This window comes from Tetranychus urticae, chromosome 1, assembly GCF_039701765.1.
Source record: "Tetranychus urticae isolate SD_2017Ah chromosome 1, NJAU_TeUrti_SD_1.0, whole genome shotgun sequence".
Classification (NCBI taxonomy): domain Eukaryota; kingdom Metazoa; phylum Arthropoda; class Arachnida; order Trombidiformes; family Tetranychidae; genus Tetranychus; species Tetranychus urticae.
In genome coordinates this window covers 14834758-14858377 of record NC_142958.1, presented here as the reverse complement: position 1 = coordinate 14858377, position 23620 = coordinate 14834758, and the positions used below count along the sequence as shown (strand labels likewise).

The window sequence follows — 23620 nt, the reverse complement described above, 5'->3', positions numbered from 1 at the left end:
GTGTAATATGTAACATTTACTTAGATTAATCAAATAAATTGCGTTGTTGTCAAATAAATTGGCGATTTATTTCAACACGGTTCAATACATCAATGTGCAAATAACAAGCAGAAAAACATTTTCATACTAAATGTATTGTCAACCAAGCAATCAAACAACAGAATCGATGACTAAAAATGAAACCTATTAATTTAACGCGTAACATCTTAATCAAGTAAATTTTGGTACCGCCTTTGCAAGCTTTGTTGACTAGTTTCATCGTCATTATAAATACTTGTACATGTTACATGTTGGAAGAGTCAAAAAATTAGTTTCTAAACAATCAGCAAGCAGTTAACAAAGTATAAGGAAAATTTGTTGTTATTTGCTTTCAGTCTATTAAAGTTAAAACAATCATCATGAAAACATTTTTAATTTGTGTTATATTAACTGTAACCATTGGTAAATCCATTGCCATTGTATGTACTCCTGATATTTGTATCAGAACCAGTTGTACTGGCCCAAAAACAGAAACAGATTGCGATGACGGTAAAGTTTTTGTGGCCAATGGTGGATTCTGTGGATGCTGCAATTCCTGTGTTACACCATTAAAAGAAGGTGATCTTTGTGCTAATCTATTCCGAGGATCTCCACCAACATCCATGTGTACCCCTCCTTTGGTTTGTAAATCGTTCGACTCATCACCACCTAGATGTACCAATCCTCACGCTTCACCTCCTTTTGTTCCCATTTCTGAAAATTGTGGAGCTGCTGCAAACGCTCACGCCAACTAAAACACAGACGCTGACTTAATCACAGTCATAGACGTCTTTTATAATATGCATAATAAACATGAAGCTTATTGAAATATTTTCCAACTTTTATTAATTACACGGTCAGAATTGATAAAACTCACTCAGATTGTATGATCCATTAAGGCGCCACCATAGACGAAGACGAGTTCAATGTTCAGGCAATTGAAGATGAGAGAAACAATTCAATTGCAATGTTAAGTATCTGTTCTGGTAAACGTTTTCTGGTTTATGTTTAAATTATAATAATAAATGCAAAATACTTGGACTGTAAATATTAACTGTTAATACAATGTGTGTGTGCTTGAGCTTTATAAGGTGATTGAAATTTAAATCACAAGTCATTACTGAATTAATTGTTAATCGTTGTGGAGAGCTGAAGCATTTTATTTGACAAAAAAGTGTCGATGCAAAGGAAGAAGAAAAAGACTTCGATTTTCGAGTTATTAAGAGCTGATAAGACTAAAGACTTTGTTGGCTTGTAGGGACGTAGAAAGTACGTTCATTTGTGCAATTGCGGTGTTTCTCCGATCGAAATAACTCGAGAGAATCGCGTCCAAAGTTAAAACTTCGATTGCATTTTGTACAGTTATGGTCATAGATTTTTGAACCTTACTTATGCTTAGCATGTAAATTATAATGGTCAATCATAAAATGCACTAATTTTGGTGAATATAATTTTCTGTTTTTATACGAATCATCATTTCGATTTTCGTTTTAAAGTTCTTTCGTCCAGCAACGGGAATAGCTAAAGAACTAAAACTTATTTTTCATCGACAAAAATTGTATGTTAACTCCATCAATCACAAAACTCTGTCAATTTATCGATAATTTACTAGATTTTGGGCATTTGTCTTAAAACTTTGAGCCTCGATATTTCGAAAATGGTATCATTTATTATCATCAATCTTTCGTTAAATATGCCATTTCCTTATGCGCGATGATAAAATAAGTCTGAATGCTAGAGACTTTAGTACCAACCTACTGAACCAACACACACAAACGGATGAAGCTGCAAAAAGCATTTACTATGTTACTAACTAGCATAAGTATCTTTATAAATCAAGCAATAACCTGACAACGGTAATAATAAGTGCTATAACTTTTCGATTATACTCTTTAGTGACCTTAGACTGCCGTATGTTATAGAGGATAGTAAGGCAATATATTCAATGAAAGAGTGGTGATCATAAGTGATACCATTTTCGGAATATCGAGGCTCAAAGTTTTGCAGCCAATGTCCAAAATCTAGACAACTAGCGACAAATTGACGCAAATTTTTAGTCGTTGATGTTCACCAACCATACTTGTCGAGCAGAAATTAGTTTCAGCTCTTTAGTTATTTCCATTGTTCGAAAAAAGAACTTTAAACCATAAATCGAAATGACCGAATTTACAGAGCTAGAAAGTTATATCCGCCAAAATAAGTTTATTTTCCCATTTAATATGAAAAAGTTAAACTCTGAGCTTCAATAAGATTCCAATATCTATATCCATAACTGTACAAAATGCAATCGAAGTTTCAACTTCGAACAAGTTCGAACACGATTTTCTCGAGAACTAAGCATCGTAGAAACTTGGAAGTCGCAGAATTGAATTGCGAATAGCTCATTCAATGTAGCCGCAGCCTAATAAATTGCCTTAAAGCAACAAAAGCCCAAATATTGGCATTTATATTTCAACCAAAAGAAGAAACCAGAAGATGTTTGCTAGAAAGATACTTAATACAATACTTTTGCTTCTTCTGCTTTTGTTTTATTATTTCTTATGCTCTTTGTAGCATCGCCAGTTTGTTTATGTTGGTAAACGAGGCGGGTACCAACATCTTTAGTATTTATTCATATTTTATTATGGCGCATAATTCAGTGGCATATTAAAGGAAGGAATGATGATCATAAATGTTATAATTCTCGAAATATCGAGCCTCAAAGTTTTAAGACAAATGTCTAAAATCTAGTAAACTATCGATAAATTGACAGAGTTTTGTGATTGATGATGTTAACAGACAATTTTTGTCGATGAAAAATAAGTTTAAGCTCTTTAGCTATCCCCGTTTCTCGAAAAAAGAACTTTAAAACGAAAATCGAAATGACCGATCATACGAATACAGAAAATCATATCTACCAAAATAAGTGCATTTTCTGATTGATAACTATAAGTTACATTTTGAGCATCAGTAAGGTGTGAAAATCTATAACCATAACTGTACAAAATGCAATCGAAGTTTTAACTCTGAACGCAAATTTCGTCAAAACTATAGATCATAGAAATTTTTGAGTAGCACGAATAAATCAAGATTTTCTTGTTCTATGTATTTGCAACCTAATAAATAACCTAAAATCAAGAGAAGTCAAAGTATCCGCATTTATACATTTGTAAACCAGAAACCAGAATAGGTTTACCAGAAAAGCAGCTAATAATGCAATACTGTTGCTTTCTTCCTTTTCATTTCTCAAATCAACATTATTTTGGGTTAAACCATCGCAAGTTACATTGGCATAATTAGTTTGACGACAAATTATATGACCATGACTGTACAAAAAGCAACCGAAGTTTAAACTTTGAACGTGATTTTATGCAAAAACTGTCAATGTTACAATTGTCTCATTTTTATGTCCCTAAAAGCTCGTTTAATTTGCTAGTGAGTATATTATGTTTAGTACTTTTTTGTAACCCTTTTGCGTGAAACTTTGCTTGAACTTTCCATAGCGTAATGAAAGTAAAGTTGATCAAATTATAAAGATTTGTGTATTAATTTGAATTTAGTTTAATTGATGCAATTAAAAGCTTATAAATAGCATAAAATTAACAAAAGTTACTCAAGTCTCAATGGAAACAACATTGAATCTACTTGGGCATACAACACTCAATCATTAATACTTGATGATTCGACCAACATTAATGTGTACAACTCCTTTAATTTGTAAATCATTCCACTCATCATTCCCTAGATGTACCGATCACTTTATTCACCTCCTTTTGTTCCCATATCTGAAAACTGTGGAGCTACCGCAAACGCTTACGCCAACTAAAAACGTTTTCACTTGACCACATTCATAGACGTTTTTAATATACGCATTAAACACCAAGCTTATTTAAATATTTCTCAAGCTTTATTAATAAATCGACTGAATTGAAACAAATCACTCAGACTTTTTAACGTAAAGAGTCAAACTCAAAGAGCTATTGTGCTATTTTCATTTGATTTAGTTGAAGATTTCTTTGAATCTTGAAGCTTGAGACTGTGGGTTATTAGGGCGATCTATTGATGGTCAAACTAGCAGTTAACTTGGCCTGGAACGGATAAAAACATTGTTAAGTTACTCTACAAGTCTTTTTTGATCTGAGGATAAGGTCTGGTTAATTTATGAGAAATAGTGACTTCGGACTTGTGTATTCATAATTCATCTATCTGGCCTGCAGCCTAAATGCAGCCCAAAGTCTTCATTTAAGTCCCAAAAGGTCAAAAACTGCGATTTTCAAACAGAATAAATTTATTTGTCAAAGATTTTTATTTTTGTCTACAGTTTATTAAAACTAATTACAAATTTTTCATTTTAACGAAAGGGATAACAATCTATTAGGTTGGATAAAAGAAACCAGATTTATTATAATACTAAACTACTTTGAAACTTCAGTTTCGTTGCTTTTGTGTTAGAAATTAAAGAAAATTTTCATAATTTAATTGTTATTTATCACAAATAATTTGCAATAAATTTGTAAATTATGAGTTCTTGCCAAAATAAAGCCAATCCTCTGATATTGGATCTAGATTAGGTTCTACGAACACCACGAGATGGTGTTAGCCTTATTACAAAAAAGGCGTAAGTGGAATCATCTGTTCAAGTTTCAAATTTGCGTCATTTGTTTCAATTGCTATCGTTTGTTTAATTTGAATATCAATCTTCGACAAAACATGTCTAACAATCAACAACCACAAAATTTTAAAAAGGATACTACGAACAAATCTAAAATTGATCTCGGATTTGAAGAGGATGATGAATTTGAAGAATTTCCAGCTGAAGGTTTGTATCTTTCATGTACCTTTGTACCTAATATTCGAATACTTCTTCCTATTTACTTATTTTTCATGTTTTTTTTGACAGAATGGAATGAAAAAGATTCAGATCAGGAATTCACCATTTGGGATGACAATTGGGATGATGATGACATGAAAGATGATTTTTCCATGCAATTAAAGTAAGTATAAATGATGAAAATCATAAACTTATTGACTATGATAATATCGGTGCCAATAGATCAATTGATTTGTTTCCTTTCTTTTTTTAGAAGCGAATTGGAGAAACAAAAGTTGGTTTAACTACAGCAATGAAATATTTCGACAACAATTTTCATCTCAACAACAACAATATCTCTCAAGTGTTTGAAATTATCATAACTTCATCATTCGATCAGTTTAAATAAACATTTTATTGAAACAAAAATAAATCATTTGTTCTTACGGTTAGATCAAGTTTTTATCGATTCATCTATAATTTACATAGATGTTTCATTCAAAAGTGAAAATACTCAATTATTATTACTTCTAGCGTCATTTAGTTGTATTTCGTACTCAAATCACATTAGACTAATGTAAATTTGATATCTCGTTACTTCATCTAAAATATATGGCTTGTCACACTGAGCTGTTACACTTGTTTGAATTAAAATATTACCAACACTATGTTAGCATATCCACTGTTGAGCCATTTTCATAGTTAAAAGACTGAAATTAAGACTGGGCGCGAACGTTTTGTTTTGATTTAAATTTTGGATTTGAAATAGACAGTTAATATTTAAAACTGGATGCTTTAATAAAATTAAATTTCATTGAAATGGTAAATTTTACACAAAATTGTCATAATTAAAGTCATTATGATAGTAAAATTGATTCTCAAAGAAGAAGCATTATTGCCTAAGTAAACTCCTTCTTCAGAATAGACGACAGTATCATCTGTTAGAACTTGAAGATCAAACTTGGTGTTAGTTGTATTGATTACGCCAGTTTCCGATGTAAAGGCCAAAGGTGATGCCCAAGTACACCTTGATTCGCCAAGCTGTTGACGGTACAATTGTTTCGAAACAGAAGAGGTCCCATTACCATGAGCTAATATGTTGGCAGACAAGTATCCATCTTCACCAAAGTAACAGGTAAACATGATTTCTATTCCAGATGGATCGATCAAAATAACTGAGGCCTGACTCGGAGGTGCAGTGTCTTTAGTGACTTGTAAAAAGTACTCAACGTGGTCACTTTGTTTAAAGGTGAGTACGAAGTTTTCATTACCATGGACTTTGTAGCAACACTTGAGAAACTTGACTTTATAAATGGGAAGTTCACTCGTATCTTCAGCAACTGTTACTTTTTTTTCTCCATATTTAAGGACGATTGCCAGGGAATTATCATTAATCAAGTCAACTGGTTTCTTGTGAATTGTTGGCCAAATATCGTCATCAGCATTGAAAACCCAAGTACAGGATAAAACATCATTTGAATAGGATGATGTTCCGGTAACATGTTCAACAGCATCTTTAACGACTTTGCAACTGGTCGATCCAGAAGAGGGTTTATAACAGGAATAGGCCGTCGCAAGTCCTGATGGATCTTGGAGATCAATTGCAATTGTTTTGGTCGCTTTGGGTTCAATACTGTATCCAGTCAAAGTCAGCTGAATGTATTCATTTGGGTCATTTTTTTGAATTACAGTGAACTTGGCAGTGACCAGATTATTTTTAGCACAATCCCCAGAACCAGAAGCTGAAATACAATAAGTCTTACTCATGCAATCTTCATTACACGAATTACTTGCATTAATTAAATGAAATGTTGAAAAATATGAGAGGTAAGAGACGACGACGGAAAAGACCATTTTTTCAAATTTAAAAACCATGATAATGATAATCAATTTCAATTACAATTTTGAGATTAAGATACAATTCAACAAAAGTGAAACAGTTTAGCTTATTGTTAAATTGGTTTGCTAAACATTTATTGGGATGCTAAGAAGGATTTTGTAAAAGAGTCGAGCTTCAATAACAATTAAAGTCAATGAACATCAGATTATCTAATTATAATATACAGAGCTTAATAGCTAATTAGACAGTTTTAATTTGCAGATTTTTCCGGAACTAACAATTTAAGTATTCTAAGAGTTTTCTGTTTTTCGTTTTTCTTGGAAATTCGCAAAGCAAGAGTGTTTAATTAGCTGTTACGCCCTGTATATAATTATGTATTTACTGATTTATTGTAGCAGCCTAATGACGCTGTGAAATTAACTTACCCTTGATACAATTTGAAACCAAGTCAATTTGATAATTTAGATACTTTTTTTCCATGGCTGTCATCATTCTTATTCAATCAATAATCAGTTCTAATTGAGCTTTAGTATAGTCAATTTCATAATAATTTTTGATATTTTCAGAAATTTTAATCAAATATTTACCATTGACACAAATTAAACCGCAAACTCTCTGTTTAACCAGGCGGTTTTGATGAAATTTTAATAAGAAATATAAAAAGGTTTCAACTTGGCAATGATTTGTGTTTTTGATTTTCACCCTGAAAGTTGACAAAATGTTCTCACGTTCAAATTATTCAGTTCTATTATGTTTGTTACTTCTAGTTGCAGGAATTCTCGGAGATCCTGATTGTGAAGATTCCTCAGAAGATTCCATGGAGGATTCAAATGAAGAAACTAACCCTTCTAAACCAGAGCGAAACCCATCACGGGGTCCACCATACGGACTGCCACATGGACATAATCCAGGAAGACCTGGTGGAAGACCTGGTGGGAGGCCAGGAGGAAGGCCAGGAGGAAGACCAGAAAGACCAGGAGGTGAAACACAAGAAAGACCAGAGAAAGGAACTGGAAGGCCATGGAGTCCAAGCGATGGAGGTAGAAGGCCATCGAATGGAACAGAATGTAAGCCTCCCAAGTACGAAATGACCAAAGAGTTGTGTCAATGTATGGATAAAAAGATCGCTGAATGTGCAAGTCAACTTAAATTAAAAGTAGATGAAAGAAAGTGGTAGTAAATATTAATCCACAAATTTACACGCAAGTTCAACAAAATGATGCTAAGGGTTAAGAATTGACAAATTTTATTAAAACATTTTCTAGAAAAATGGTCATTTGACTTTTGCTGTTGTCCATAAATGTTTATCAAATATTATAAAAGTCTCATGTACAAATTTGTACTTTCTTGTAATACTTAGAATAATGGCGATTATTCACATTAAATGATTGAAATGAACCTTGTTTTGAAGTTGTTGATATTTTCGTTTATGTAAATTTAAAGTTTGCTATTAATAAAGTACATTTATACAGAGTTGTTTGGTTTTAAAGCGGGAACATGAACAAGTAATATTTATATGAATCATTTGTTGGTTCGCTGTTGCTTTGACAATTTTGTGATTGTATTGTATCTTTATTATTTGTTACTTTTTGATTCATAATTGAGGAATGAGGATGATCCGTAGATTTGAATATGAACAGGAAACAGAGATGAGATCGAGATGGAAGATGCATCGATATGCTCGATTAAATGATCAACTATACAATTTGTAAGTGATGACATTAACAGTGAAACTTAATTGCAGTTCCCTTTGGGCTCTCCATTGTTCATCGTTTGTTCTCTTGTCTTTTTTCCATTTGATTGAATACAATGGTTTTTTTACAATCAAATCAAAATATAAATCTATAATTTTGGTCTTTTACATATAGCAAAAATAAAAAAATGGCATCCAAATTAGCCTTTTTTAACGTAGGGAATGAAATTGATTAAATTTTTCATGATCTGGTCTTTTTTAGTTGCAATGTTTAATTTCCTTTGAGAAATAAATTGTTGATTGATTGATGTTTCTTTTGTTTGATAATTCACCATTTTTTGACGAATCATTCCAAACATTAAAATTGGCTTAAATTGCAATAAACTAGGAATGAGATGAAACCAGAGTCAACCACAACTTCGCTAGGTTACAATCGATTCTTTGGTTGAGGCCATGGAAGAAACGGGACAATTGTAACACAGCTTGTGTGGCCAAAAAAGTTAATCAATATACTGAACATAGTTTTCGGGTATCAGGCCAACTTTACCATTATAAGTTCCTTCTAGCCAGCCTGGTTCTCTAGAAGGACGAACTGTAAAGGAAACAAAAAGAGGTAAATTAATAAATTAAATTTGAATAAGCAATTTATTTTCATTAGGCTCACCATTAAATATAAAAGTGTTTGGTTCAAAGGTTAACTCGGAAGCATTTTCACCAACACACGCATAAAGTGTTCTAACTTTACGACCAGTTGGAGTTTCATTATTGCTATGAGGAGATGAACCACAATTGGATGGATAATTGTTGCTGTTAAATGAGTGTTGAGACGCAGATTGTTTCAACTCCCCACCAACACTACTACTGATACTACCACCGCCACTTCCACAGGCATTAAAAGATGATGATATCAATGTATTAGATGAAGGTGATGAACGTGGACTATTAGATTGAGGTTGTGGTCCTACCAGCGAAATGTTGTGTTGACCTTAATTTCATGAGAAGACAAAAAGAAAAAAAAGGATAAATTAGACTTTGATTGTTGGACAATAATGAACTATACAAAGAAAATAATGTAATCATGACACTAATTGATTGACAGGTCAATTGTGGGTTAAAATTTAGATCAATTTTAGAAACAAACATTAAGTTTAAAGTGTATCTGCACTACATGATCATTGGCCTAAGAAAACAAAACGCATACTTAAAATACTGATGATGACAGTTTTGGAGATCAAAGAAAGCTATTATTCAGGTAGTTAGCGACCCAAAAGTGCCAGAAATACGTAAATAGAAAAACTAAACTAAACTAAAAATGCTTCAATTATTAACTCGATGAATAATCAAGAGACTGAAAACATAAAAAATGACTAATTCAAGGAGGAAAGATTAAACCTAAAATCTCAATGAAAATTATCAGCAAAGAGGATATAAATCACAAACTAAACTGAAAAAATTCATTGTATTCAATTCATTTTGTTAATGAGAATCGGAAATTGTTAACTACTCAGAAGAGCTTATTCTGAAAGGAAGTTGTCATTGATTAGATATAATAAGCAAGAAAATTTTAGTTGATTGCCTGGAGAAAGTAAATAAATTTGCAAATATGAATTGTTCACTAGAGTACTGAACGTCTCAAATTTCAGGCAAGCTATAGAGATTAAACCAGGAAAACAGTTCCAATTTATTTCAGAGCATGGCTTGTGAGTTTACCTTCCGACGCTGATGAAAGTCTTGGTTTTATTGGATTGTTATCCAAATTATGTTGAATTATATTTGGTTGACTATTCCAAGGATTGAAAACTGCTAAAGGACGGGCAGATCGATTGACTTGAGGTCCATTAGGATTTGAAATGGTGGGTAATCGATGAGGTGTTTGTTGGTACACATTTGGATGAGATGGATATGATGTGATCGCAGATGGAGGATGAGAAGTTGAATTTGAATTGAACATTGTTGGTCGAACAATTGGTCTATATTGTACTTGTTGGGACAATTGGTCATGACTACTACTTCGATGAACTGAACTGGAAATTAATCCACCTCTTGAAGGTACAGTGGCATAAGTTCCGGAAAGATTAACCGAGGTTGGATCATGATAAGGAGCGACATTTACTCTCATGTATAAATTATCGTTTCCTCTATTGTTGGTTGAATCAATCATCTCTGGCATTGATGGGTAACTAATACTGGGAGGCACAGATGCAATTGAATAATGAGATTGTTGATAAATTCCTTGGTCTTTGTTTAAATCAGGTTTAGTGGTAAAAATCTGTATTTTTTTCATTTTTCACAAAGATCAAACACATTATGATTAATGTTGATCAAGAAAACAAAGGGAAAAAGACAAAAAAATGAATTATTAAAACATCCATCAACAATCAAGCTAATTGAAAGGCAGTAAAAATGCCAAATAAATTTATAGCTTGAATAAATTGTCGTACCTTATCACAGTTTTCAATGAGAATTTCTACGACAACATTACCAAATTTTATATCCATGATAGCTGCAACGGTTTCTTCTTCTGGCCTTAAAAGAGTAGGTCCAAAACAAACACCTAAATTGCACACATTCATAAGATTCTTTTGTGAATTATTAGCAACCCTGAAATGAGAAAGAAAACAATTTAAGTACGACTGTTTTGGTTAATTTTACATCAAAAACATACTTAGCTAAATGTATCATTAGTAGATGTAACATATCAAAGTTAAGCTTAGGCAAACGGTGCACTAGATCATGAATATCGTCGGTTCTTTTTTCCTTATTTTCTTGTTCTGAAAGGAAACACAAAAGTTCATATTAGAATAAAATCTTTGATAACTTCAGTTGAATAAAGACAGCAAAAAACAAAGGTTAACCGCAAAATATCTTCGTTTCAGTAATCAAATAATGCATGTAAGTTTTAAATTAATCTGAAAATTTCAGTTAAAATTTTAAAGATATTAAACTGTCCAGATGAATACTAGAAGGCCACATTATCAGCAATATGTCGCTCAAGAATAAATGGATTGCAGAATCAAACTGCAAAGATCCAGGTTAGATAAACGATAATTACTTAAATAAATAAAGTAATTTCAAATTCAAATTGCTAAATCAATATCAGAATTTGATATCTACCAAGAATCTACTGGATTAATCTGGATTAATATTGAAGAAGCATAAAAATCGGTATTCAAAAAAAGTAATGTCAACATTGAAAAGTTGTTAGGATTATTAAAATAAACACAATAAACCTGATTGATCAATCAATCTAAGAGCTAAGTTGGAATCTAATAAGAAGATCAGAGAACAAATTAAATAGAAATACGATGAATCACAGGCAAAGATATCATTGTTTGCTGTAGAGCTTGAATGTAGACAGAAGTATGGAAATATGAATCCTTTTGCGTTTGAAATTGTTTTTGCTGATGTTGACTGTAACAATGGAAACTCACTTGCTGCAGCAATAAAAAAATTGTGAAATTTAAAACTCATCAATGGTTCGGGCAAGTTACGAAAATAATTTTTCAATGCACTAGTCACAGTCCTAATTTCCCATTCATCTGAATTGTCCACTTCAAGCATCAACTCGCCGTCACTGGCCAATTTTCTGCGATCCAATGCCAGTTGCATCAATTTAGTAACTTTGGAGCTTACACCACCAACACGGTATAATCCTTGATCTTCCAGGCCACGAGATTCAATGACTTGAATACATTTTCGAACAAAAGCAAATCCTAAATCATCCAATTGATACTGCTCCTGTTGTGCATTATTTTGACCTTTTCCTCCTTGTGTACTTGTAACGCTATTCAATTGTATTGGATCTTTGCCATCCATGGCATCAAGCCATAACTTCCTATCTTCTTCGGATAATGCTTGGAATGTATAGGTTGCAGGTTTATCAACCGGTGTTATATCAAAACAAAATCTTTTATCAATGGAATCGGACATCCGTCTAATACACTCTTTCAGAGTTATAGTCTCTTTGTTGCCCTGAAAAAAAGTTGAAAAGAAACAAAATCAGATTTACAAATTATTCATAAGATGAGTACATTTAATGAGGAAACATGAAAGTCTGGATTAAGGGTTAAGAAAGGGTAACCGGAATTGAATTTAAATGACTTACAATTTTACCAACCACTTGATTATAAGGAGTCATTGTGAATCGACGACATTCCTTTTGATACTGACAAAAAGTTTTAATCCAAGTTGTACCGAAAGCCTCTGCAAGGTATTTGGAAAATCAGGAGAAAAAGAAAAAGACAAAAATTAGAATCAAATATTTTCAAAGATTAAATTATTCATGATAATCATCATGAGATCCGTTTTTTTCATCAAATGAATGGAGATTAAAGGAAAGGAAAGGTTAATATGATAACTTACTCTTCTCCATAAGAAATAAATAGCCTTCTCTAGTGTACATTTTATTTAAAGAACCGGGATCTTGAGGTTTCTGGAATGTCGTTCAGGTGATAAACAAATAAATAAGAGGAAGGAAAAGAAGAAAAAAATACAACTCAAGTCAAAAATAAAAAATAAATTGTGAGAGGAAAATGGCAGAAAACAGTAAAAAAATATATTTTAAGGGAGAGATGCAAACGGGTAAGTATCAGAGGAGGAGGAAGAGGTGTTGATGGTGGATAAGGTAAGGTAGTAAAGTTGAGTGAAATTGGTCAAGTTGCAGGTTAAAAGATTAAGATTATTTTTCGCTCATCATGATAAGCAACATTTCAGGGTTGCTTTTTCATTCAGGAGTCGTAGTCAATTAAGATAATCACATCATTGATTCAGGACTTACATTTTTTCTGACTTCAAGCATCTTTTTCATTAAATTTTGAGTTTCATTTTGAGTGGCTTCATAGTTTTCCCTGGTCTGTTGGTGTAAAAACATGGAAAGATTAGGAAAGAAAACAATAAACATATTAAATCAAAGTTACATGAAATAGTCAGGGATGAGTTGAAATAACAAGTGAGGAAGAAGAAGATGAAAAGTGCAAGTGAAACTTGAGATTAAGGGTGAGTTGGAATTGAAAATGTATTATCATTTTACAGAAGATTAATGAGAAAAGATTAGGTCACCATAAAAGCAATTTAAATTCAATATATTAATCAAAAATATTACAAAGTATAGTAAATGTTGACTTGAAATAACATTTAAAATTAATATGATTGTTGTGATAAAAATTTCAGTTATTAGGTGAATGATCATTTGAGTGATTTTTTATGTTAATATCAATCGTGAATTTAATGTTTTACAATTGTACAATTGATATTGATTAAACAGCAAATTGAGTTCCTAATTTAGGAAATACATGATTATACAAATTTAATCTCAAGCTATGACTAATAAAAGCAGAACTACATTTTCAATTGCTCATGAATTAGTTTAATATAAAATCTAATGTCTATAATAAATGCGAAAATTTCCTTTTTTTCAATCAATTTTCCTTGAAATTTTCTAATTCTCACCTTTAATAGCATTCAAATGTTAGAAGATACTTTATCTTTAATGGATAGTTTCATTCCTATTCTGACATTCTCATCAAATTATTGTTTATTATCAATGTTGATTCAAATGTTGAAAGATAATAACTGAAATTGATCAGCATAAACCGTCTGATAAAAAAAACATGTTTTCGGGTGTTTTTCATGTTCCCGCCATTATTTTCACTAAAAATACAATCATGAAATATCTAATTATGAATTCACGATTGAATATAATTTGTTATAAATAGTAGCTTCAAACCTAAACTTGAGATCTCATTAATTTTAAGATTGTTTTTTCATTTCAATTTCCAATTTAATTATTGATATATTTGTTTTATGAGTAAAAAATTTCCAATCCAAAAAAGAATGGCTAACAAGATAATTGCTACAATCAAAATGAACAATCTTGATTATAAGACAATCCATTTTGTTGATTGTTTTTAGATGAAATTGACTTTCCTCTTCTTGAACAGACAAATAATACAAATAATCAACTTACTCTTTGAAGACGTATTTGAAGATCCCTCATGAATGATTTGAAATCTTGGGCTACTTCGTGGCCTGAGTATTAAAAGAAACCAGAAATTTAATGATAAATGAATGTTACCAAATTAGTGTTAAATTAAATAATTACCTTGGTGATAAAATGTTAACCAACCGTACATAAAGCTCAATATCTAGAATGAAAAAGATAAACCAAGAAATAGGTAAAATGTTTCCATTTGAGTCACTTTTCACTGTTGTCACATCAAAATGAACACCAATATCAACACTAGCACTGAAAATTACACAAATGGATCAAGATGCGAGAGTGCAACAAATGAAATGTTGAACAATGTAAATATAACTCCCATTACACTTGAGCATACATTTTGATGACATGATAAAAAGGTGTTCATACGATGAATGTGTTAAAAATGATTCTCACAGTTTCGACAAATTCAAATTTCTTCCTCTCTTGGACTTCTTGTAATTTACAGACATATTCCAATGATGCTGAAATGAAATGACGTTGCTCCATTAACAGGGTAGCATCAGCCTATAGAGAAGATGAAAAACAATTATTAGTAAAAATGATAATAATAAGTTCTCATGGAGTTGAGAAAAAAAAGTGAAACAAAACTTGAAATTATTTTTGCAACAAGAAAATCATGTAAGTGAAAAATGACTCAACAGTAGGACAAAGGAGTTGCTAATTGGGATGATTGGGTTAATAACGGTTGAGAAAGGCATGAAAAACCTGAAAGAAAAAGGAGGATGAAAGAGTGAAGAAGGTCTGATCAATTTGTTTCAATTGAACAAAATTGTGTGTTTTTATGTTGATGATACAAAAAAAAGAGGGAAATGTAAATTTGAATAATAAAAATAGTTACATTTGATTGGAGGTCACTACAGGGAATGAGAAAGAAAGTGAATAAATGAAGGTTTAAATAGTAAGTAATTGAAAGATGATGAAGCATGACGAGTAGCGCGTAATAACATTTTGATCAACATGTATGGAGATGGTGATGATGATGATTACGATGAAAATTAGTTTATATAATGAAAGATGAAAGGAAAAAGGTAAAGTGAGATGAAACCCTGAAGCTTGGAACAAGATTTGTACGGAAAACAAAATCAAGTTTTCAATGAAGAGTGTTAAAATATTAGAGGTGAAAATGATTGGGAAAACAATGGATGCTAAGAGCTAAGATGGAGAGGATGACTCAAAAAGAAACAAATTATTGATCATGGAGGAGAAATGGTTAAAAAAAGATGAAAGAGGATGAGAGAGGATGAGAGAGAGAAGGAGAGATAAAGAGAAAGAGGATGAAAAAGATGAGGCAAAGAGATGGATGTATTGGCTTGGAAAAGTATAGCGAAAGAGTGAGAGAAAGGAAATCAGGAAGACAGGGCTTTTCGCGGATGACATCATTTTTGGACACTTTCTTTTTGTTGGGTCTACTTTTTTATGGTTAAAACAGGTTACGCAGAATCGCGAGACAGGAAATTATGTATGAATGGGAGAGAGACCACGAGGAGAGGATTGATCCTTGAAGGAAATGTCATTAGTTCAAGACGAAAACGTTTTACAGGTCTTGACATTTACCTCCGACCTTTTCTTAAAAGTGCATGCATACTTTAGCTTATTGTGTTAGTAATGACTAGGAAGAGGAGGAACAGGTAAGAAAATTAGGATAATTTAGAGATATTTATAGTTGTTTTGTATTTTGCAAATTTTCACCGATTCCGTCATTTTTTGCTTCATCCAGCTATCCTTAATGTCAAGTTGCTCGTTGGTTTTTTTTTGGTTTTTTTGTCACTTTTTTTCTACCTTTCTCCAAAAGTATCATTTAATCATCAGCACACATACCTCTTGAAGATGATTTTCACTTTTTTTTGTAGATAGGTTCAAATGCCTTTCCAAGCTTTGGCAAAATTTTGCAGTTTCTTTGTCAAATTTTTTCTTTCCTTCCTAAAAAAATGCAGAGAATAACAGAAAAAAACGTAAAAATAAGTAAATTAACGAAATAAATGGTCAAATTGCATGAAAGATTGTCCTAAGAGTTATTGAGATCTAGTTTAAAGATAGGTATTTACCTTGACGCTACCAATGTGGTCACGACGGAAATTCTCGATGGGTTTGATAAAAGTTGCAGAAGCTCTATCAAGCTTGAAGAAGAAGCAAAAAAATAAGAGAAAGAAAACAAAGGAAAGATTAAAATTGAGAAAATAATTGAGAAGTTATCACAATGAAGAAAAAATCAGAAAAAAAGAGAGAAGCAGAAGGATAAGGTTGAAGCGTAAGTGAACCATGAATTACTAACCATGCGATCTCTTTCATCTTCGATGGAATTCAGATAACGGCCAAATTCCTTTAAGGATCGAGCTAAAGTAGTAGTAAATCAAAGAGAAAACGGATAAGTTATGAGAAACTTGGAATCATGATTACGATGAAATATGCATAAAAACAATAACTGGACAAAAGTAATGAGATAAACAAGTTGCTAAAGGGTAAACCAACAATAATGATTTGTCTGATAAAAAGCTACCTACTGGTTTTATCCAACTATTAAATACTGATCTTTATTATTTTTGTTTGTAATAGTTGTTTATTAGGTCTTGTTACCGTTAAAACAGACCTTGGGGCATTAACTTGATCAAGGGTGATCATTTCAAGATTTTGGTAAAGATTGTAAATTCAAGAAACTAAGTTTTGAGAAAGATCTTCATGAGAAAAAATGAATAGTTTTGCACTTTAGCCTTTTCTTGCAATTTAAATGGTGATAAGATATGTTTCTCAGCAAAGTTGAAATAATGGTCTGATTGATAAGTTTTACCAGTATTAATTTCACTGGAAACAAAAGAATTGTGAATGTAATTTTGGTGCAAGAATATTGCAGGATGATTTGTGAATGGTGAATATCAGTGGTGAACAAAATGAGGAAGGAATGTATTTAAAAAAAGGTGCGATAAAACATGGGATTAGCTTTACAATAGATTCTCTGGTTATTGATGGTGTAAGGTGTTACAAAATTTAACCACAAAAAGTTAACAGGAGGAAAGAGAAAAGCTAAATTAACTACACTCATATGTATAATTGCCATTCTTATGTGAAAATGATAATACCTGATGAAAGAGGAAGGTTGGCAGGAAGAGAAAAAAAATGAGAGAGAAATGGCAAACTGTAAATATATTAGTGAAAGTGAAAGGATGAAAAGCTATAAAATAGAGGAAGGATAAAAGATAATATCATTTTACCCAAAACACACAGAATAAACAAAATAGGAATAATAGATTTTGGGTTGGTTTTAGTGCTGGTTGAGAGGTAACTTTTTTTGCCCGGCTATTCAGATGTAACTTTCAACTGGACTGGTAACAGTCAACAGAGTGACAGAAAACTTGAAAATATAAATTCTGGTTGACTTTCAATGTATCTTTTTTCGGTGAGTTGAAACTTGTACAGCTGAATAGATACTGTAAACGGATGGAGAAACTTTTTGTAAACAATGAAAGTCAAAAAGACAATACATTAAAGATGTTAATTATTGATTATCGATGAAAGATATTGTTTCAATAGTTACCCTAAAACAATATTAGAGGCAACATAATCTGATGGTTTTAAATTTAGACATGTATGGTTGGATATTCTTCTAGCAAGAATGGTAGATGTGATAAACTTTTTAGGAGTATGAAAAAAAGAACAAATTACCAATGACGATTTCATCATCTGTTTGTGAGCCTCCAATGCACTCGAATTTAAAATGGCTAAGACTATTAGCCAGTTTCCTTTGAGCAGAGGATAAAGCTAAAGTGGAAAGAGTTAAAGAAGATAGAAAAAAAAAATTAAAATTAGATTCAAATGTGAGCAAACGATGTTTCTTTTTGTTGCCAACATGGTTGGAAACATATGTGTCAAGAGTAAGGGTGAAAAGAGAGTTATCTGTACCTGATGCAGCTTGAAGAAGATAGTTGACATCTCTGATTAAACCTTTGATTTGTTGTGAGGTCAAGTCCAATTCTTTTTCATGGGCATGTAAATTTTCCCGAAAATATGGTGAATCCGTGAGGCAATCCGTAAACTCTATTGGCAACAAGCCCATGGTGGTTTAAATAGAAATCACACTTAGGAAGAAATCGAATAACAAAATAAATTAAATTTGTGACACAATTTCAAATAATCAAAACATAGTTTGAGTAGCTTTAGTAACTTCAACTTCAAAAAAAGGTTAGCCTAGCTAAACGTACACAAGATTCGGATCTCGGACTCCTTTCTAACCGATATGAGTATCAGTATGACGGTGATCTTTAGTTGTACTTATCATTGAGTTCAATCACAATTATCGTTGAAAAAGGTCGATTTTTCTCACTGATTTAAAATAATGTTGTCCTAATGAATCATTTAATCACCATGAGGTTTTACTGAATGCATTTGGAACACACTTAAGTCGCACATTTCAACTTGGGATTGGAAAGTAAAGTTGCTATCATAAGTTAGTAGTTGTCATGAAACGATTTCAAGCTCTAATTTGATCAACAGTATTGATTACTTTCCCTGTGCCTTTCAATAACAACGGTAAATTTATTTACAACACTTAAATTAACCGACAAACAGCTCATTTACTTTATAGTGATATAAACAATTTAGTGCAACAGTTAAATGTTGATATTCATCAAAGCAAAAATTGACTCGTAAAGTGTTGAGCTTCCATCTTACGGTTTTACTGTAAACTGTGGAAACTGAGCGCCAATTTGCTGTTCAATAGATATTCAATGAAGACGCGATAACATTAGAATCAACTCTAGTTTCAATTTTTTTATGAGTAACCTAAAAGCTCTGGTGTAAAAGTTTATTTTCATTTTTGCATGATTCATTTATTCTTGTTTAATTCATTTCAGCCCAAAGTGGAAATAAAGACTAGTCGATGGTGAATTTAATAAGCCATGTTTGTGACTGTGTAATAAATCGATCTGGTGATAACAAATCAACAACCCTTACTCATTATTTGTGTGATAAAAGTTTCATGGTCTTTCCTGATTCAGGTTTACTGGTGCAAAGGATACGGAATTGTGTGATAAGTCATAGAACAATCTAGTTTCCCAAGTTATCTATTATAAGTTGAGGAGGTCTGAAAAATACAATAAAGAATAAAAATATTACGTTGTAGATTTCAATTAGAAAGAGTTTTTAATCTATAGAGTAGATTATTTAATTGAATCTATAATGATAACTTGTCTGAATATGAAGTAGTGTTCCTCATTAGATAAATGCACTCTACAATGAGGAGAGTGGTGAAGAAAAGCTCAATTACCCGTCACAAAGTACTAGTCATTGCTCTTGGAAAAAAATAAATGATATTGAATTGATATTAAATAAACCAGTATTTACTATAAAAATTAATTTTCTCCCAGGATACAAATAGGATTATCGTAAACCATTTGCAGATCGACTTTATGACCAACTAAATCTCTTATGTTACTAATAGCGTATTTAATCATAGTTGGCCTTTCTAAAGATAGCCCCCAAGCAATAACAGTCACATCTTCTGGTATTCCCATTGGCAATAACATTTCAGGTCTAAAAACACCAGAATTGCCAACTTCAACCCATTTCTTCAGTCCTTCGTGATAACTAAATATTTCCATACTAGGTTCAGTGTATGGATTGTAGGCGGGTTTGAATTTCAATTTTTTGATTCCTAGTTTATGGAAAAATTGTTGTAAAATGCCCATTAAATCGCCCAATGTTAATCCAACATCGGCAACAACACCTTCAATTTGATGAAATTCAGCTAAATGAGTCGCGTCAAGAGTTTCGTTTCGGAATACTCTATCTATGCTGAAATATTTCAAAGGAGTGAAAGGTGCGTCTGGGTTTTCTCTGTATTTTTCAGCTGCTTTGTACAGCATTCGAGCACTAACAGCTGTAGTATGAGTTCGTAGTAAGTTTTTTTGAGCTTCCTCAATTTTCCATTCATATTTGTACCCTTGAGAACCGAATCCTCCAGTAGAGTGAACGCTCTTAACTCTCTCGAGGTAATCTTTAGGAAAGTTGTCAGAGAATTGAGGATCAGAAATGAAAAAGGTATCATGAGCATCTCGGGCTGGATGTTGTTGAGGTTGAAAGAGAGCATCGAAATTCCAGAAAGAGCTTTCAACAAAATTATTAGTGGGCATTTCCTGGAATCCCATTTCCAAGAAGATTTGACAAAATTGCTCACGAACTTTCAACAAAGGATGTAAATGTCCTCGATCTGGTGCGATACCTAACGCTTTGAAGTTGTAGCTTTTAAAATTTTTGGTCTTCCAGGTGTCTTTCAAAATCATTTCAGCCGTGATATCTGTTTCTGGTTTCTCAATTTTACAGGAAAAATTCGGTCCTTTTTTCACTTGATATCGAGAGAAAGGAATCTCAGAGATTAGTTTTCTTTTCTTGAGATCAGCTTTGACGGAATCCGGAATCTGCCATAGAAAGAAATCAATCAATTAGTGGATAAAGCTTTTTCGATGAATCGCTGAATGCTTACTTCGTTAAGTTTACCCTCATTGATAGCCAATAGGTATGTTTTAACCTTATCATCAATCTGCTTAACCTTCCTTTGAACATATTGTTTACCTTCTTTCTTCGTCAAGGCTACCCATTTCAATGCCAAAGCTTTACTGAGGCCTACTTTACCAGTATTTTTGTCCAATTTGTTCATTAACAATGTCATCTCGATGCCATCATCATCATCCGGAGTATTGAACCAAACTAAAGCTTCATGGGAGCCTTTCTCAGTAATCATCTGTCCTTCTTCTGTTAGCTGCCATTTTGTCTCTTTGATAATTGTAGTTTCAATGAAACCAGGAATATTTTCAAAGCTTTTGAGCACACCAACAATATGTTGATGATTAACGCCCAGCTTGGCAGCTAATCCTAGCGAGTCACACACATCAACATTATTGAGATCTTCAATTAAATTCTCTTGCAAATTTTCCATCTATGAATCACAGTGGCTGGTACGATTGAGAGAGAATAAATTATAAACACTTCCCAATTGATAAAATCACTTATAATCACAAATAAGAAGAAATTAAATTGCAAGATAAATTAAATATAAAAAAACAATTTACTAATCAAATCAATGAGCTAGCACATGAAAACTCCACCTCATAGCTTTACATTACATACGGTAACTTCAATGATAGCGCCATCTTATGTAGAATGTTGACACAAAAATTAACATTTTCAAATGCAATTGACTTTAAATAGTCATATGATTACATTTATGTCATCATGATCAAATGTTATCGAAATATTACCAACGCATTCTGATTTTAATTTCAAATGCTAGCATTTAATGTATACATTTGTTGTCTCATCGAAGCATAATTAATTTGATCAGAAAAAATGCGTCAAATTCACGTTTAATAATGAAAAAAAAAGATAATGGATTAAATTTTTTGAATTTTTTCTCCAACCACTTGTGGATTATTTTTGCGAATTTCCTCGGCTCCGTGTTCCTTGTAGTTAAAACTACAGCTATGTTCGTTAGCATAACGATGAATTGAACAAAATATTCCTCCACAACGACATGGAAAACCTTGTAACAAATAATGTTTCATTGAAGAAGGGAAACATCAATAAGTAAGCAGCAAAATAAAGCACAATAAATTATCCAAATTGGTCACAATTGGTGGTTAAAGATGAGCACAAAGGTTAGCCAAAGCATAAAACCAAAACAAAAGAAGAAAAAAGGTTGATTAGTTACATGAAAAATAGATAGAAATCACAAGAACAATTAGAAGGAGATTTTTGCTTTTTTTTGAATAAACATACCTATGACTCCTACACTAATTTTACATTGAGTACATCGGGTCTTTTTTTTCTTGGGTAATTTTGGTAAATCTGTTACAGGTTTTTCAGTAGTATGAGCTTCTGGCTGGGTGGAGGTCATCAAACTAGCCATAATAGTATATATTATCTACACAACACGGTATGAAAAAAATTGGAAGGTGCTAAATGGTGAATCTTATTGTCAAAATGTTTCAAGAATTGCAATTCATCAGCATCGCTGAACAAAACAGAATCATTCTCAACCTCCTCCAGTACGCTAGTCTCCACCTTGCGGACAAACTAAAAAGCAACCTCTAATGAAATGTTTCAAACGCCATCTAATGATTGATTTTAAACAAAAGTTGCTAATAAATAAGCTTTTTAATTAAAGCTATTTAACTAAAGCTCATTTAGAAATGTGAATTATCGCCAAATAAAGTCCAGTGAAGGTCTAACTAATGTGCAAGAGTGTCCAGTCCATACAAAGTGTAACCATTTTCAGGTGTAACCCATGTTTAGGTGAAAAAAAAGTCAAATAAACGAACAAAAAAGATGGAAGAGGAAGAAAAAGACAAAGAAAATGGAGGATGAATGGATGAAGATGATAGAGAAGATGATAGAGAAGATGATAGAGAAGATGATAGAGAAGATGATAAAGAAAGAGATTGAAATCTTTAGTTAAACAAAGAAGAAGAAGAAGAAAGAAAAGGAAGACAAAAAGAAGAAGGATGATGATGAAGAAATGGTAAATAAAAATGAACACCAGTTTGATGATGAGTCCAATGATAATCTTTGATCACTTTGAGATCTGATATGACCATCTATCGATTGTATTACCATATAATTGTATAAATAAACATGAGTTAATTAGCAAATATATCATCATTTAATAGTCATCAATGACGGAATCAAATTATAAGCTAAAAGCCAAGCACAAAAGCCAAATACAACGTGAAGCAAAACCCAAAGTTGGCACAAAGAAACAGCTTAAACTGTTGAAATGACTGACAAGTGTCTTTTTTATCAACACAGTAGAGTGTATTTAAAGTGTGTATACTAATTGTAATACAATTGATGGACGGATTATTTAAGCCTGCATTTAATGGCCTTTTAATGTTTACTATTAATCAGTTTGGGTTGGACAATTGACTGATGACAGGACCAAATAGGAATAAAGCGAAAAGTTGATTTTCCTTTTTCCTGATCCTTCGCCTTCTTCCTTACCTTGTCAATAGGCTTTTAATGTTATCCCAAAATGATCAATAAATTAGCTAAGCCTGAGGTTAAAGTTTAATTGAAATGAAAACAAAAATTTAATCTGAGGTCGGGTATTCCCAATATTCAGGCATGTTACACCATGCTAGGACTTGAATATTGTCTTGGAACATCTTCACTCAATTTTCCAGTCAATTTGTATTACTTTCATTTACCTTACAGCTGTTAACAGTTTGGGTTAATTGGGAATCAATCCTCAGGCTCGATTACAAATATTCACTTTTTGTATTCATATTTGAATTT

At 32.2% G+C, this 23620-nt stretch overlaps 5 protein-coding genes across 6 annotated transcripts; 2 read left to right on the top strand and 3 right to left on the bottom strand.

The window, feature by feature from the left end:
• The first annotated feature begins 287 nt into the window (after positions 1–287).
• On the top strand, positions 288–847 carry LOC149094642 (uncharacterized). The gene has a single exon (XM_089269546.1). The coding sequence runs from the start codon at positions 399–401 to the stop codon at positions 771–773; it is 375 nt and encodes a 124-aa protein (XP_089125672.1). The 5' UTR covers positions 288–398; the 3' UTR covers positions 774–847.
• Positions 848–4652: 3805 nt separating this feature from the next.
• LOC107367661 (26S proteasome complex subunit SEM1-like) lies at positions 4653–5240 on the top strand. Its single transcript, XM_015935394.3, has 3 exons — positions 4653–4816; positions 4898–4991; positions 5082–5240. Exons 1-3 carry the CDS (start codon positions 4708–4710, stop codon positions 5110–5112), a joined length of 234 nt encoding a protein of 77 aa, XP_015790880.1. The 5' UTR covers positions 4653–4707; the 3' UTR covers positions 5113–5240.
• A 2810-nt stretch (positions 5241–8050) lies between these two features.
• On the bottom strand, positions 8051–18999 carry Graf (GTPase regulator associated with FAK). Of its 2 annotated transcripts, XM_015935390.3 has the most exons (18): positions 18535–18999; positions 18236–18411; positions 17999–18094; positions 16614–16675; positions 16387–16458; positions 16160–16261; positions 14735–14845; positions 14441–14483; positions 14306–14367; positions 13118–13192; positions 12703–12772; positions 12446–12543; positions 11772–12312; positions 11006–11111; positions 10782–10941; positions 10051–10609; positions 9005–9325; positions 8051–8932 (listed from the first exon to the last, which is right to left on the bottom strand). In XM_015935390.3, the coding sequence occupies exons 2-18, from the start codon at positions 18387–18389 to the stop codon at positions 8841–8843; spliced, it is 2724 nt and encodes a 907-aa protein (XP_015790876.1). In that variant the 5' UTR covers positions 18390–18411; positions 18535–18999; the 3' UTR covers positions 8051–8840. The 2 variants fall into 2 exon arrangements, with proteins under 2 accessions (XP_015790876.1, XP_089125662.1); XM_089269536.1 differs by lacking the exon at positions 18535–18999 and having other exon boundaries at positions 18236–18495.
• A 122-nt stretch (positions 19000–19121) lies between these two features.
• alpha-PheRS (phenylalanine--tRNA ligase alpha subunit) lies at positions 19122–21428 on the bottom strand. Its single transcript, XM_015935393.3, has 3 exons — positions 20814–21428; positions 19676–20748; positions 19122–19415 (listed from the first exon to the last, which is right to left on the bottom strand). The coding sequence occupies exons 1-2, from the start codon at positions 21264–21266 to the stop codon at positions 19684–19686; spliced, it is 1518 nt and encodes a 505-aa protein (XP_015790879.2). The 5' UTR covers positions 21267–21428; the 3' UTR covers positions 19122–19415; positions 19676–19683.
• LOC149094641 (AN1-type zinc finger protein 6-like) lies at positions 21377–22344 on the bottom strand. Its single transcript, XM_015935392.3, has 2 exons — positions 22106–22344; positions 21377–21869 (listed from the first exon to the last, which is right to left on the bottom strand). The coding sequence occupies exons 1-2, from the start codon at positions 22233–22235 to the stop codon at positions 21721–21723; spliced, it is 279 nt and encodes a 92-aa protein (XP_015790878.2). The 5' UTR covers positions 22236–22344; the 3' UTR covers positions 21377–21720.
• Positions 22345–23620: the final 1276 nt, after the last annotated feature.